General features: G+C 43.3%; 1 protein-coding gene across 4 annotated transcripts in view; it reads right to left on the reverse strand.

Moving 5' to 3' along the window:
• The window catches only part of TBC1D9 (TBC1 domain family member 9), a 109,477-nt gene that overhangs the window by 36,447 nt on the left and 56,047 nt on the right, over window positions 1-16,983 (reverse strand). For 2 of the 4 annotated variants that reach the window (XM_057547063.1, XM_057547066.1), the window contains exons 3-9: window positions 12,560-12,678; window positions 7,691-7,919; window positions 6,989-7,250; window positions 5,005-5,212; window positions 2,044-2,271; window positions 988-1,158; window positions 216-366 (exon numbers count right to left, since the gene is read on the reverse strand). In XM_057547063.1, coding sequence (XP_057403046.1) covers window positions 216-366; window positions 988-1,158; window positions 2,044-2,271; window positions 5,005-5,212; window positions 6,989-7,250; window positions 7,691-7,919; window positions 12,560-12,678 — 1,368 coding nt within the window. Of the gene's footprint in view, window positions 1-215; window positions 367-987; window positions 1,159-2,043; window positions 2,272-5,004; window positions 5,213-6,988; window positions 7,251-7,690; window positions 7,920-12,559; window positions 12,679-12,788; window positions 13,005-16,983 lie in introns of those variants that run through there. The other 2 variants (XM_028168315.2, XM_057547065.1) reach the window with 2 other exon arrangements.

Below are 16,983 nucleotides of genomic sequence, written 5' to 3' on the forward strand. Positions count from 1 at the left end.
AAGAGGTTATGAGGACTCGAGGGATGGTGTCTTCAACATCTGGTCTGTTGACTATGTGTCCTGTATTTTTGCTGAGGGAATTCAACACTCTGGCAAGGAACTGCGATCTAGCACTGAATCAGGGGGTTACCTATTTGAAAGAGCCCTGAGGCACGATGGAAGGCGGAAGGGCAGCTCCGGGGTCCCCAGTGCTCCCACCCCAAGCCCGGCCATACCTGACAGCAGAAGCCAGAGCTCCCCGCGCATGCTCTCGGGTACGCCCTTCAGCACCAGGTCCCGTGTCTTTTCCGTGCGGTACATGCAAATCCCTTGCCCGTACTCAGCAAAGTGAATCTTCCAGGCTTGCTCTTTCAAAAACTCTTTGGCCTGAAAGGGATAATGAAGCATCACTACATCCCAAAGTACTTCGACAATGGTTAGGACAAGTTCGATGGAAGGTCAGAACACTTTCCCTGGTGAGTGGAGCAGTTAAGTTCTGGACAGAATTCATGAGAACAAAGAACTCAGATTTTCTGGAGTCCTTCCCAGATAGGACACGTGTATGCCCGTGGATCTGCCATGAAATTTTCTGGCCTAGAGTCAGAATTGTACTTACCTGAGATGAGTCAGCAGAATGCAAATGATATTTATGGCTTTATGTCTATACCTCCAAGTGAAACAGTGGATGTTTTTTAAACGTGGCCTGAGACATTATGTACTTATTTGTTGGCTGACTTATACAATAGTTAAAAACAAGACCAAAAAATGTCAGCTGTACCCTCTATAACTCGTCTCCTTCCACGATCAAGCCACTCTGAAACCCAATGACATATAACCATGTCATTATATGTTATATTTATATGTCATTTGTGCTTCTTCAACAAAATATCCTTTACTTGTAGGAAAATATCTATTGACATATTGATGCGTTTACTTTTATTTACAAAGATTTTTTCAACGTTATTGTTCTAATATAGAAAGTTCCGGGCAAGAGGAGGCGGCACCCACCAATTTCGGGTTGAACTCCTCGGGAGACCGCCGCCGATACATGGTCATCAGGGTCTGTGTGGCCGTGGGGACGCTGTTGCCATTGAGGTTAAACTGGCGCTCACCGTCAGCATCGGAGCTCGTGCTTCTCTGGGCACTGGAGGAAACGAGGCTGCTGGGCCGAGAATACACCTGCCGATGCAGAGAGCAACAAGATGCTGGAACCATTTTGGCTACAGAATCTACTTCTTCAGCGTCCTCTGGACAGACACCAATAGCTACGTCATGGTTCCCAAGAGGTTTCTTGTGACGTGACAAAACAGGAGAAAGGCAGCAAGCCAGCACTTCAATAGGGATTAGATGGGGTCATGGGCCACAGAGCTTCAATGCCCAAAATAGTTTTCCTCTGTATTTTAGATGCATTTTTACAGCAAACTGGTTGGCCACGTGTCTCTCTGATTAGTATGCATGCAAAGCATGATGTGGTTGAATCAGCTGCTCATGGGACCACCTCCCTCACCTCCTCTCTAGTTTCTGGTGCCTCAGAAATGCTTACAGAAGCTTGGAGCAGGAAGACAGGGGCAGGGATGTTACTCATGAGCTCACCATTTTTGCAAATGTATTTTAGCTGCTAGTAAGTTGCTCTATCACTTGAGCTAATTACATATCTTTCAGGGCCCCAGTTTCCCTGGATGTCTAGGGCCTAATTCAATAGGGATATAATTTGTATTTTATCATCATAAAATCATCATAATGATGTTGTATTTCAGTTTTGAGTGACCTCTGTACCATTCCCAACAAGGTCACTTATATAGACCATAGTCACTTGCTATGTAACCAGGACAAATTACTTAATAATGCTTTCAACAGTGAAAGAAGAGGGTTAGACCAGATGATCTCTAAGGTTCTGTCCGGCTCTATGATCCCAAACATAAACTCCATGAGATTTAAATGAGATACTGCTCTGGACATCAGAGTAGGTGGTTCATCTTAGCACAGCTGCAAAGCTTCAAGATCAAACTAACAGACAGGGAGGTGAACACCCCCGGGGAAGAGTAATAAGATGAGCCAAAACACCTGCAGATGCCTTCCACAGACCTCATCATCTGAACTGTTGTAGCTTCCTGCAAACTCTTTGTCCGAGTATATTTTGGAGGTCGTCTGTTGCAGGAAATCAGAGATCCTCTGCACTAGAAAGTCTCTATCTCTCAAATTGGCAAACAGGAAGGTCATCCTGTTCTTGGTGCTGATGGATAAAGGACTGGGGAGCACGCTGGAGCTGTCTGCCTTTTCTACAATCGTCACCTGAAAAGAAACAGGACACCAAGAATATTACTTTCCAGGGATTATCCGACAGCAACCTCTTAGCCGCACTGGAAAGAACACAACACTTTTAAATCTCTGTAGAAACCTCCTCTATTTTACTGAGGCAAGTTGAGATTCTTTAGCCCTGTTCCAATAAAATAAAACAGCTCATAACAAATCAAACTGGAGCTGGAATCACCTTGCTGGTCTTTCTAAATTAGTAGTTATAAATCGAGAGTGATTTTTGCCCCCCAGGAGACATTTGGCAACATCTAGAGGCACTTCTAGTAGTCACAAGTGGAGGGCACCACTGGCATCTCATAGGTAGAGGAAGGGATACTGCTAAACATCCTGCAGTACACAGGACCCAGGACGGCCCGCCCCCAACAAAGTCCGGCCCAAGATGCCAATAGTGCCAAGGTTGAGAAACCTTGTCGTAAAGGAATTCTTTGATTTTCATTAAAATTTCATGGAACCATAAGAGGGAGGACTCCTAGCTGTTGCTTCATCTGTAAGAGACAGAAACAACCGATGACACTGGGTCCTTTTACCAGCTTAATGTGGGGATGGCTTTCAAAACACCACCAATCCTTCAAACGTCTCATTTAGACTCCAGGGCTTTGCATCCCTCACGTCTTACCACTTCAAAGTTTTAAAGGCTTGATTCTGAACAGACGTGACTTAAACAGCTTAACTGCAACCCTATCTGCATTGGCTGACTCTGTGTGTGTGTGTGTGTGTGTGTGTGTGTGTGTGTGTGCGCGTGCACGCGTGCACGCATAGCATGTGTGATGGAGTAAGTCTACCACGTCAGGAGAAAAGTAGGAAAGAGGGGCATGTGTTTTAGTTTTGAAATGACGACATATATTTGGTGGTTTATAATAGGATTTTCACCAACTGGAAACTAGGATAAATGCATTACAACTTTTTTCTTTAGCACATTAGGAAGAAAATCTCAAGGCCAGCCCTAGATAAATGGTTTATTTGCAGCAGCTCTGACTCTGTAGAGTTAAGTTTCTTTCCCTTCTTCATTTCCACATGTAAGCAGTCTAGACAGGTTCAACTTCAACCTCTTCATCAGCATTTTCATGTGAAATACATTTCCTCCCAAGTAGAATGTTAAAAACTTTTCTCCCCTTCAAGGCTAAGGAACTTCTTGGAATTGCCTAAAAAGTTGCATGGTCCCAAGTGCAAACAGGTATTACTGGGGTCCATAAAGGGAAAAATTGCAGGACCTGTCTTCTGTTCTCAGACTTCATAAATATGTACAAGTTAGATATATATTTACACTTTTTTAAAGGAATCTCCGAGATACCTGGAGTTGCACATTAAAGTGTTTTTTTCCCTCAATGCAAAAGAAGCTAGAGAAATTGGGGGAAAAAAACCCAACTTCTTTATCATGAAAAGGATTTTCCCATGACACTTCAGACATGTGTTAAACAATGCTTATTTTAAAAGACTGATAAAAACTTCCTTTTCTCTCAGTAGATTTTTTTCTGATTCTTTTAGTCACCAGGCGTCTGTGATTAAATGACAGATGTCAAGAGAATGAAAGGTTCAAGTTCTGTGTCTAAAACACAGACATCATGTGCATCGTGATGAAGTCAAAGTGGAATGTCCTGTATCTGGCAGGATTATGAATACAGAGACAGCAAGAAAGCTCCCTCAGAAAACCTAGGAAGGTTCCCACGGGTTACAACCTATTTTTCATGGGCAAATGAGTTCTAGTAGAATTCTACCCCATAAGCTTTGTGCCACCAGGAACGGGCAACAGCTATATCCGAATATTCTACAGAATAATGAGACACGTTTTCGTTACCAACTTGGGTTATAATATAGATCAAATTTAATCAAATCTTGGTGCGTCATATGGAACACTTACAAGGTAATTTATAATTGAAAGAAAAGAGAGACTTCATCTGGAATCTCTAATGAGGTCCCTGATCACTTCACTTTATCCTCCTGCTTTGCTGCCTCAGTAATTTCTATAAAATCTACAGCAATAGGATTCAGGGCCACATTGACCTGCCCTCATCACCCCAGGGCCAGGTACCAGACAACTAGGGATAGGCCCTCTGCCCTGGAGCCTGCCAAAATTATTCAACTTGCCAATCCTAAGCCTGCTTACCCTGCCTCGCCTGTTTCTTCCCATGGAAACCACAATAAAGGCTCTTGCCCATGTTTTCCCCTGCTCCTCTGCCGGCTGACTCACCCTGGTGCTTCCCTGCGTGGTCCCCACGGCATGGCGTGCCCCGCCTAGTGGAATCCGTGAGTATAACAACCAATCTTTTCAATGACAGTCATCTCCTGCTCTGTTGGCCTCACCTTACCTGAACAAGAATGAAATCTACATTTTAAAATACCAGGCTAGAGATGGGAACGTATTGTATATGTATGGCGGATTCACTTTGTTATAGGGCAGATGCTAACACACTATTGTGGGGCAATTATACTTCAATAAAGATGTTTGAAAAAAATAAAAAATAAAAAATAAAATAAAATAAAATAAAATAAAATAAAATACCAGGCTGTCTCTGGAAGAAAATATCTCGCAGGTCCCATGGTCACTTAGAGCCATGACAACAAATAAAAGAGTGGCAGATTCCACCAAAGAATTATGAACACTCACCTATGGTTAAAAGCCAACTCACTGCCGGTAAAAGATACACAGAAAAGTATTACCAGTAAAACTCTTAAAATACCCTAAAAGTTCCATTTTCACCTGCCACTTACCTCTCGGAGTGGGATAATGAGGCTGCACAGGTTTTCCTCCTTGCTGGTAAAGCAGATGTAGTTTGTGGACACAAACATCTGCCCCAAAATGTGCATTTTGTTGAATGGAGTCCAGAGGGTGCAGTCTGTGTGGCCATCTAATTTTTCATCTTTGGGCAGCCGGAAAAGTGCACGGTATCTCTCACTCTTTGCCCTGGCATCCAGATCGCTGGAAAGCAACAAAAATAACTCACCCCACACAAAATAAAAGTTTCAGTACCTCTAAATGATGCGGCAATGGAGGTTCCCCAGCCCATCTTTCCCCTCCTCCATCTTGTGAGACTTATTCCTACCTTCTTGGCTTTCTACTGGCGTTAACTCCAAACTATGACCCAAAAGCATAATGAAATTATTTTAATATATTTAGGTCCCTTGTGTAGCCATTTTGCAATCAGTGTCTGTGAATGTCAAAGGATCTTAGGAAAACAAGACCTGGACAGGAAATAATTCTCTTTCTAAAAGAATACAGTAATTTCTTAAGAGATGAGTACATTTATCCATGACTCATCCAGAGCCACTCTCGGGGCCTTATCTTTTAAGAACGACCTAATGCAAATACACGCAAGTCACATGAATCTGCTGACTGGCACTGTTCACACTGAGTAGACAATAAAACTGTCCAAAACACAGGAATGACCCACCTCCAGGACAACCAGAGTATCTAACCTCATCTGGGTCCTCAGGTAATTATGATCTTTTCCCTAATGAGTTCCTTTTTCCTGTTCATCATGGCAGTGATTTAAACCTCTTTGCTCAAGCTTTTATGCTACTTCAGTCCCCTGACGATCCAGTTTCTGACTTCACAGGGTAAAGACAGGCCCTCCAATTCCCTCCCTCCTATCTCCAAAACCAACTCCATCCTCATCTCATCCTACTTCCTTTCCCTGTTTCAAAGGGAGATGTATCAGCACACATAAGCATCCTTTTCCATGTCCTATGAGATGTCACTTTTTAAATTATTCATTTTCTTCTAGTTTTATCTCCATGCTCCCTTCTGTCCCTGCACTTACCCCTCACCAACAAACTCTTCCCATCTGCCTACTTCATACCATCCTCTGGTCAAATCTTTTTCATTCTAAAATGAGCAAGCCCCCTCCTTTACCATTGAATTTCTTGAAAAAGCAATCTGTACTGTCCTAACGCCCTTGCCTGGCCTTTCCCGTGCTATTCAACCCACTGCAGTAACCCATCCTCTTGTCACTCTATCAAAACATGTCTCAAATCACCAAAGGCGTTTTAATTGCAGTGACTTCTTGTCAGGTACCAGCTGTATGGCAATGATTGCCAATTCCAGTTCGATGTCCTCCAGGCAACTCAACTCAACACGGTCAAAACTGAGCCCTCATATCCCTTGGACACGCTCTTCCTTCCCTCATCCCCACCTCAGTTAGGGGTAATTCCATGCATACCGTCACACTTTAGAGCATCAAGTTTTCCCTCGTCTTCTCTCTAGCCCAGATCCAGACTTCCAGGCCTCTCTGCAGCCTCGCTTCATCTCATGCCCAGTCACCTTTCACACATGTGATGGACTAACTTCCCTCTGTGCTTTTCCCTTGTGCTTCTCCCATCATGTTATTCCCTCTGCCTGAAATATCCATCCTACTGACTCTGAATGAGTAATGTCTACTATGTCTTGAGAGCCCAGCTCCAAGCAGCTCCGCTGAGAGGTCTTTCCTACATACTCTGCCCATCTCCCCATGTGTGTGCTCATGGCGTTCTGCTCATAGGAACAGAAGAGGTCCCATCCCATTGTACTGGAGCTGGTCGTGTCTGCCTCGCTTCATGAACTGGGAGTGCCTTGGGTAGTCTTTTTCAGTTTTGTATCTGTACCTGGAAAACTGTTCTGAACCCTTGAAGTTGTTCAGAAAAGGTTAACTTTCATAAAGGAACAGATGTGTTTCTTGCTTCTAAAGCCTGTAAAAGACTCTAAGTCTCTGACACCTACCGTTTTAGAGCAGACACTTTTTTAGGAGATTTCTTTTTCAGTTTAGGCAGGGATCGATCTTGTTCAAACCCCTCATTGTCTAAGAGTTGCCTCATGGCGATGTTGGCGAGCTGCTCCATTAACTTGAAGGTCTCATTGATGTTGAGGAAAACGGAGAAGAAATGCTCGCTGGACCTCGTGTTCACTTTGATCACGTCAGGCAGCAGCAGCGTGGCGTTCTTCTCGAGCTGAGTGATGTCCGCCCACCGGATGACCAGCTTGGCTGAGCACAGGCAACAAGGCTGGGTCAACACACAGCTGCTCAAAATCCTTTCAAGATACTGGAAACTAACAACCCCACCCCCCAATTTCACTGACCTCCCTTGAGTTTATGTGCCCATATTTATCATTGTTCTGTTTGTTAGTTTCAACAGACAAATCTGGACCACAAAAGTTCTGAGTTAACAATTATTACGGATTTAAGCCCATGTCTACTAAATGAATTATACCTTTGGTGAATCTTTACTACTTCATAACTAATTTCGTTACAACCATTGAGCCAAAAATGATTGGATTCAATTGTTAAGTCATCACAAAATAGTGCTGGCTCAGTTACAACTACAGATTTATTATTGTTGATGTTTGGATGTGGTTTATGTGTTCAGGGCAGGCAAACCTCAGTAGAGTTTCAAAAGCTTCCCTCTGAAATTCTAGAGAACTCACCTTCCCTTCCCATCAGAAAAGAATAAAAGCAAAGGTGGTTAATACTGAGGTACATCCAACCCTGGCGGGGAACCTTCCCCTTCCAGTAGCTGCAAGAGTAATAGTTGACGAGTTTCTCTTCCTCAGGCATTCCAAACAGCCGATGGAATTTCACAATGGCTTCCTTGAACTTCTCTGTGTCATCATCTTCCTTCACATCATTGATTTTGTTATACTCTGCAATGATGCCCTAAGAAGCGATAAAGCACAAAACACACAACTGGTATCACTATGACTAGAGCTGCTTTTTCCCATATCTTGTACATAATTGGAAAGGAACGAAAAATTTCTAAGGCTGGAGTTTAAAAAAATTGAATTATTTTCAAAGCCAACTCCCCAATTCTAAGCCAATTTACAAGCAGCATTTATGTACTAAAAGATTTCTAAAGAGCAATATAGATTTTAATATGTTTATTGGTACTAATCATTTTTTTAAGTTCACTTAGAATGAAGCCCATAGTTTTCTTTTACAAATGAGGTGATGAAAAGATTTTGCTAGTTCTACTACTTTTCCTAGCTTATCATGATAGACTTATCCCAAAGGTCAACCAATGTCTGCCTTTCTCAAAAACTCAATGAGGGACTTCCCCGGTGGTCCAGGGGTTAAGAATCCGCCTTCCAGGGCTTCCCTGCTGGCACAGTGGTTAAGAATCCGCCTGCCAATGCAGGGGACATGGGTTTGAGCCCTGGTCCGGGAAGATCCCACATGTCGCAGAGCAACTAAGCCTGTGTGCTACAACTACTGAGCCTGTGATCTAGAGCCTGCGAGCCACAACTGCTGAAGCCCACGCACCTAGAGCCCGTGCTCCGCAACAAGAGAAGCCACCGTAATGAGAAGCCCTTGCACTGCAATGAAGAGTAGCCCCCCTTGCTGCAACTAGAGAAAGCCCACACACAACAACGAAGATCCAATGCAGCCAAAAATAAAATAAATTAAATTAAAAAAAAAAAAAAAAAAAAAAAAAGGATCCGGCTTCCAATGCAGGGGACTCAGGTTCGATCCCTGGTCAGGGAACTAAGATCCCACATGCTGCAGGGCAACTAAGCCCGCGTGCTGCAACTACTGAGCCCATGCGTTCTGGAGCCCTCACGCTGCAATGAAAGATCCTGTGTGCTACAACTAAGCAACTAAGACCCGATGCAGCCAATAAATAAATAAATATTTTAAAAATAAATAAATAAATAAAAGAATGACATTGGCACTTCCCTGGTGCCCCAGTGGTTAAGACTTCACGCTCCCAATGCAGGGGGCCCGAGTTTGATCCCTGGTCAGGGAACTAGATCCTGCATGCGGCAACTAAGACCCAGCACAGCCAAATAAATAAAAAAACAAAAACAAAAACTCAATGAAATTTCATCATGAATGGAAAGAGAGGAAGAAAGACCAAAACACATGCCACTAACTGACACTGGCCACAGACGCACTGTCTCAGGGCCATGAATAACATCAGGCAACATAGATAAAAGGAACAAGCCACCATCTGAGCCGAAATGGGGTGAATATTGGAGCAAAAATTATAGTAGACACACAACTTTTAGTCAGTTGCACAGGAAATAAAATATATGCATGGCATGTGACTGGCTTAATCTACTATTTAATCATTATAGTAGCTTGAGAGGCTGTTTCATTGTTACTCAGTTCCTTCATAATTCCCTGAAAAATGGCTTCTACCTATATCCTTTGACAGAAAACGCTCCTTGGAACTCCACCTTGACTTTGTGATCACCAAATACCTCTCACCTCATCTCCATTTTCTCTGATCACAAGGTAGCTAGAAAAGCATGAGCATGAAAGTCTTGTGTTTCGATCCCAAAGGTGTCACTGCATGTCTGTGTGAATTTGGGCAACTTCTCAGGTTCTCCTTGACATGACTGAGCCCTCTGTATTCCAAGGATAGAAAACTGCAATTGCCTCATACCTAGAATTCCTGCCTTTGGGCTCTTAGGCTCCCAGTATATGCTGGATGTTCCCTATAAATTTATCTTCATAAAACTTATTAAAAAACTACAAAATTCTTATTATCAAAATTCTGACTGTTTCCCTATAATCACCATATAAAATCTAAAATTCTATACCATGCACGTTGTTGATCCAACCAACACTGCAACCTTTGCTCTCACTGTACTACATCTGACAAGAGTCCCAATTGTTTTCTTCTGCCTCAGTCAGCCTAAGGCACACTCAGGGCCTGAATGTGTCATTTTTGTCCTTTTCCACCTTCTTGTCTGCGGTCCTGCCATTCTGAGTGCCTAAAATCTAGAATCAGACTGTTGTCTGTTTCACTAATCCTACCTAGTCTCAAAGTCTGGTCTAATTCCCACCTCCTTATGAATACTTCTCCCAGCTATGACTGTCCTTCCTCACATTAAGTACTTTTGATTCTCTCTGCCTGATGTATTGAAATTTATTTTTCAATACATATAATGTCCTGAATTTTATTTTCACTGCCAGACCTTCCACCCTAGTTGCCAGCAGCTGTGGTACTAAGGAGTGATGGCGGGAGGGAGGGGAAGGAGGGCTTTAGTCTTCCATTATCTCCATCACCATTCAATTCTAGTAAAAAACAGACTATGTAAACAACAATCATAACAGCAAACACAACCCAAGACAAGTCTCCAGCCTATTCTTCTAATAAGAAGCCAACTTCAGCCCCTTTACATAGTCCAGGAATTATCACAATGGCTTTGCAACTGGCATGCCATCAGGCATCTTTCCACCCTGTGATATATTTTGTATGGCTACACGCATTCCCACCTTTAAAATGTCCACAGGCTATCAGTGTAAGAGGGAAAAAGTCCAATCTGCATCTCATGCCATAAAACCCCTTTCTCGATCTGCCCAAATCAACCTATCCAGGCTCAGTGTAAACATCCTCTGTGAAACTAACCCAATCCCAAATGAGGACTAGCATTCTCATCTCTGTGTTCTCTTTATATGTTGGCTGAAAGTATTTTGCTTATATGTCCCTCGACCACTAAATATACATTTCAAAAACAAATATAATGCCTCGAACAGTTTTTACCACCAGTATCTAGCAACTAAAAGACATTTAATAAAAGATTATTAAAAGGGTAGGGCTTCCCTGGTGGTGCAGTAGTTAAGAATCTGCCTGCCAGTGCAGGGGCACACGTGTCAGCCCTGGTCCGGGAAGATCCCACATGCCACGGAGCAACTAAGCCCGTGCGCCACAACTACTGAGCCTGTGCTCTAGAGCCCGCGAGCCACAACTACCCACGTGCCACAACTACTGAAGCCCACATGCCTAGAGCCCATGCTCCGCAACAAGAGAAGCCACCGCAATGAGAAGCCCATGCACCGCAAGAAAGAGTAGCCCCTGCTCGCCGCAACTATAGAAAGCCTGCGCACAACAACGAAGACCCAATGCAGCCAAAAATAATAAATAAATAAAAAATAAAAAAATTTTAAAAATATAATGAATGTTTCAGTATTTTATCTTACTTAGAAAAGGAGGCAATTGATAGGGGCTCTAGCCAAATCTGGGAGAGGGTGAGTACCAAAATAAGCCCAGCAATGAAACAGAAGCTACTGAAAAACACAGGAAGCCACAAGTCCATATCAATAATAAACAGATAAAAAGGTAAATAGAGGGAGGGCTCTTGCTTAGAGTGGAAGTGCCAACTAGTAAATGTGAAGGAACACTGGAGTTGGAAAATCGTCATTTTGTAAACCATCACAACAAAGATTGGTTCAACAAAAAAAATCACTGATGAATGCTAAAGCAAGGGAGAAATGTTGATAAACAGCAGGATATTTGTGGAGCCTTAAAGTGTCTTCCTACAGAAAATTGCAAGGGTAAAATTAGTAACCTACAGGGGAGAAACTGGCTAGCACTTTGATGGGTTTATATCACCAATGGGTGGTGGACGGGTGTCACGTGCCTCCAGAAAAGACACTCTGGAAAGGACACAGGATCACTTACGAAGTGTCCCATCCAGGAATGCATAATCTGAAGCAAATCATACAAGGACATCTGACAAAACCCCAAGTGAAAAACGTCCTATTAAAAAAACAGAACCATACACTTAGAAACAGTAATGTCATAAAAGACAAAGAAAGGCAATTGAATGATCCAGACTGAAGGAGACAAAAAACTAATCCAATAGCTTCCTAGACTGGATCTTGCACTGGAATGGAAAAAAATGCTATACATGACATTATTGGGTCATTTAACAAAATTGGAATATGTGCCAACAATTGTAGTATTCATATTAAATTTACTGCAGGCGATAACTGTTGTTAACACCGTGTTGTTATTTAATAGAAGAGCTCTGTTCTTAGAAATATACACTGAAGCATCTGGGGGAAATTCCTCTAAAATAGAGTAATGGAGCCTACAAATAATAAAGTAAATGGGATAAATTGTTAACAACAGGCAAATATGGGTAAAGGGTCTACAGGTGTGTTTTATACAATTTTTATTTTTGCAACTTTTCTGTAAGTTTGAAATTCTTTCCAGTGAAAAGGTTTTTAAAAAAAAAGATTCCGGGCTTCCCTGGTGGCGCAGTGGTTGAGAGTTTGCCTGCCAATGCAGGGGACACGGGTTCGAGCCCTGGTCTGGGAAGATCCCACATGCCGCGGAGCGACTAGGCCCGTGAGCCACAATTACTGAGCCTGCGCGTCTGGAGCCTGTGCTCCGCAACAAGAGAGGCCGCGATAGTGAGAGGCCCGCGCACCGCGATGAAGAGTGGCCCCCACTTGCCACAACTAGAGAAAGCCCTCGCACAGAAATGAAGACCCAACACAGCCATAAATTAAAAAAAAAAAAAAAAAAAAATTAAAAAAAAGATTCCATGTTAATAAGCCACTACCTGTATTTTTCCTCTCACAAATGTGGTGATATCGTTCTCATTTTCAAAGATGGAAAGTGTCTGCAGCAGATTCTGCTCAAGCCATTCCCAGTGTTCGGTGATTTCTTTTCTGGAACCACCTGTACGAATGTAAAATGATAATAATAAATGTCAGCCAGTAAAAGATACTTTAAAAACCAGGCTCACTTCTTCCACATGCAGTGCCATGAAAGGAGAATACTGCTCCCACCAGCTCTGCCTTCAAATGCTTTCTCTCCTTCAGAAGGGACACACAGAAGATGTTGAAGGATATAGAAGCCCAAAGAATAAGTACTGTGTTATGGTCACGTCTGATCACGTGAATCCGGAAACTTTTTGGACAGTCTTGCAGAGTAGAAGACAGCAACGTTTCTCCTGTTCACTTTCTGGATTTAGCCCTATCCCCTTTTCTCCCCCGAGGACCTGCACTTTTCAGGGTAACGCAGATCTTGTAGGATACTAGGTTACAGCTGTTAAGTTGCAACAGTATGAGGGCTCTGGTATGTCACTGGAGAGCTGACGTAACCACCTCCTATAATGGGCAAAAAATGATCCTCACTCCCTTCAATTATGAATGAGATGTGAAAATGGACTATCGCTAGGGAATAGCAGCCCGGCTCCCAGCAGCACAGTTGCCCTGAATTGTAATGGGATGAGGTCATCCTCATAGCCTCCATCCAAATCAGAAAGCAGAAGCATAAGTCACCTCGCCTGGCAACTTCTAAACTGAAAGAACCTCAGCCTCGTAAGCATAGATAACCTGGCACCCTGCTCTCTGCTCACAAATGCAGGGCATTACAGGGATGCCAACACAACGTGTTTGTCAAGACACTGTAATAAATTGCCTTCCTTTTTAAAAATTTTTTTTTCTTGCTCTGGGATCATTAATGATCCTGCAGAAGAACAGTGTGTTAGAAATCATCCATATCATATACATAAATTCAGAATTAAAGAATGATTCACCCTTTCAGATGTCTCCTTAGATTTCCAAGTTATCTTTTAATTAATTTCTTAAAAATGGCTTCTCTCTGTTCTTCGTCACCAGCAATTCAATATATCTCAGAATCTCACTGTCGTTCCTGACTGGGAAAGGTCGAAGGTACAAATGTGTCCACAATGATACTCAGAATTGCGAGGAGGAGAAGGAAAATCTCTTGGAGAATAAGAGGCAGGCTTGAGGGGTGTCAGATCCGCTGATCGAGGAAAGGAAAAACCAAACCGAACCAAACCAAACCCACGTTCGTTTTCTTTGACTTTAAGCCTAAACACCAAAAATTGCCTACATGGAATGCTTCTGTAGAGGATGAAGAGCAAATTTCTGAGGGGAGAGGCAACCCTACGGAAACACGAAAGAAGAGATTGTCTGGAGCTCTTCACAGGCTCTTTCCATGGCTCACTCTTTCGGGGACATCGTCAACCACATGGAAAAGCAATCGATGACTCAGTACTACGTTGTCATGGCAAGAGGTAGAACTCAGGGTACCTGGGTCCCCCTCCTTCTCTGCCACCAGCCAGTTGGGTGCCTTTAGACAGTTTGCTTCATCTCGCTCTGTCTCAAACTCTTTACATGTAACATGGAGACAGATAAAAATACCCAACCCCTTACTCATATCAGAGCAACGTTGTAAAAAAATCACACGGAATAATGTCTATAGATACACTTTGGAAAGTAGAAAACACTGCTCAGACGCAAAGTACAATGCCCATTTGGAATAGCTAGGGAATGAGTCAGCCAGAGAGCTTTAAACATTTTAGACTTTAAAATTTTAAATAGGGATCGGAGAATTTTCTAAAGCATATTGCACCCTTCCTTGTCTGTAAACAGGTCACTCCCATCACCAGCTGTGACTGGCTGTCATACAGGGCCCAGTCCAGAGTGAATGCCAGCCACGTGCCCTCCATCCGCCGTCCCATCTGTACCTACTGGCAACAGTCAGATGTTCACACCTCAGGACAGAGGCACTTCCGGCCACCCACGGGACTGCAGGACTTCTGCAGACCCCCTGGGCACAATTCCCAGCCTCTGATTTTGCTTCTCCTCCGCCCCTGCCTATGTTGATCGCAGATGTGCCTTCCAGAGGCTGGTTTGCACGCATCCCTTGGCTCAGCCGGGGCGGTCTGGCTGTTGACCAGTATCCCACCATGCGCTGCCCTTTACCAGGTGATCACATCAGGTACCTGACCTTGGAGTCCCTGCTATACTGGTGGTGGGATCTAACCACAAGTCACCCTCGCTGTTCCTTGGTTATCCTGGACAGAAAAGCCCATCGGCTACAAGACCCAGCACAGACCAGGTGTGCCTTCACCTTGGCACACACTGCCTTCAGGTTTTTTTGTGCTTATTCATATAGGTCCACCCCCCCATCACCCCCAACACACACACACACACATACAGAGCCATGGTGGAAATGGTGTATGCGTCCATGCACTCATTCAACAAACATTCACTCATACCTCCGATCTTCATGGTTATTACAGGAAGGTCTATATGGCTGATCCCCGTCTTCAAGTAGCCATCTCAGCACACTTGTATCGAAGTTCAGGTTTACTACTCACATTGTTCCCCCCCCTCAATTGCCTTCTCTGTTGCCCCAAGACCTCCTCCTCTTCACCTGCCCCACTGTCCGTCATTTCCACAATCTCCGCCTGCCACCACCTAACACGACGACCAGCTCTTTTCTCTACTTCTCATTGCCTGGGATGTAAATCCCCATATTTCTGTCTGTAATTACCACCACTGCCCCCTCCCCCCACTGCTTGTGCTGCTTCTCTGCTACCCTCCATCTCCTGTTGCTTCTCCCACACTTGTCACTGTCACATGAAAAGGCTGGCCTTTCGGAGTCATCACCGGCCGCTCACAGCTCCCATGTATAGGAGAGGAGCTGGGATGTCAAAGCTCAGTATCTTTAAGTTTTCAACTGTTTCAGATTGCTGGGTGCTTTGGGACCACTCCTATGCTACCAAAGAGGTTTCAGAGGTTTCTTCTGGTTATATCCAGACCTAAGACTCCAAAGTTACAGAAGACTGAGGTGTAGATAAGGAAGAACTTTGCATACCATTATAAGAAACCATTAGCACCATAACTGAGGAAAGAAAAAGACACAAATGCCATCAGCCAATGGTAGTTTCAAGAATTAACTATGGATTCCGATCTATACCCAACAGATACTTTCCAGGGAGAGAAATGTAAATGTACGTTTTACATTTATATTTACTGTGCAAATGCACCATATTCTCTGAACACTTTCCTAAATGCACAAAAAATAAATGAGGACAGGTGTTCAAAGCTCCAGACTCTGGAGACGGGAAGCATGAGGATACCTAAAAGGCAGGGCTGGATTCCCTCCCCCAGCAGACAAGACACATTCTGAAGATGTCAATTGAGTAAAAATTCTCTCTGAAAGCAGGTGTCCACTTCTCATCCCAGAACAAACAAAAAGTCCACGGTACCTCTCAGAGATCACAGAGCAAACGTCCTGCTAACAGTTCAAGAGCAAGTGACACTTTGGCCGGACCACCCTTTAGGAACCAGCGAAACTCCAAAAGAAACATGTTGGGATCCTCAATGTTCCTTATAAATGGCTCTTTCATTTCTCAAGAAAATAAGTGCAAGTGCTGCCATATTTAAGAGCCTGGAATTTTCCTTTTGTTATTGTGTAAAGTGAGATAACAGGAAGTTCTTTTGCCACGACTCTGAAAAGGGGGTTGGTCTATTTACCCAACAGTTTGAGCAAAATGTGGTAGGCGCTCGGAAGAGAAAGGAAGGATTTGGCAGTCAACTTTCTGGAAAGGCTGCGTTTACAGAGATACAGCAGGAAAAACAAGCTGACCCGACTGTGCAATCAGCTGAAACAACAAAGAAAGCTGTGTTGGGTATGAGAAGCCTTCAGGAAATCCAGGGTAAAGCTTTCTGCTGTGGGAAAAACCAGATCAACAGTTGACGGGCTTAAGGGTATTTAGAAATTAATTTTGGAAAAATGAGAATCTTTATCATTTGCAGTGTTGCATTTTGTTTTGTTTTCAGAATACCAGCCACAGGGCCTGTGTGTATACCTGGGCAAAACTTAAAGACTATCTAAGATGATGGAAAGAAAATACTAAGTCAGCCTAGTCTAATTTCTCATCTGGTTTGAGATGTACCTTAAAGTACATGAAGTCCACTTGAAATAAAAAGAAAGAAGCATTAAGACAGACCCACAAAATTGATTCTATTGTATCTGGCCTCTGAGGATTAAGAACAAAGGCTTACAGCCCCACTGATAGCTATTCAGTGGATATTTTTTTTGTGATGCATGATTAATAATAATACAATTTGGCCCTGGGACTGCAGCACTGACTTAAAAACCTGAATTCCAGGATATCTAAGATGGTAAATTCCTACCGATCAAGAGTGTGTGTATGCACTC

The sequence above is a fragment of the Balaenoptera acutorostrata genome, chromosome 5 (assembly GCF_949987535.1).
Source record: "Balaenoptera acutorostrata chromosome 5, mBalAcu1.1, whole genome shotgun sequence".
NCBI classification, from domain to species: domain Eukaryota; kingdom Metazoa; phylum Chordata; class Mammalia; order Artiodactyla; family Balaenopteridae; genus Balaenoptera; species Balaenoptera acutorostrata.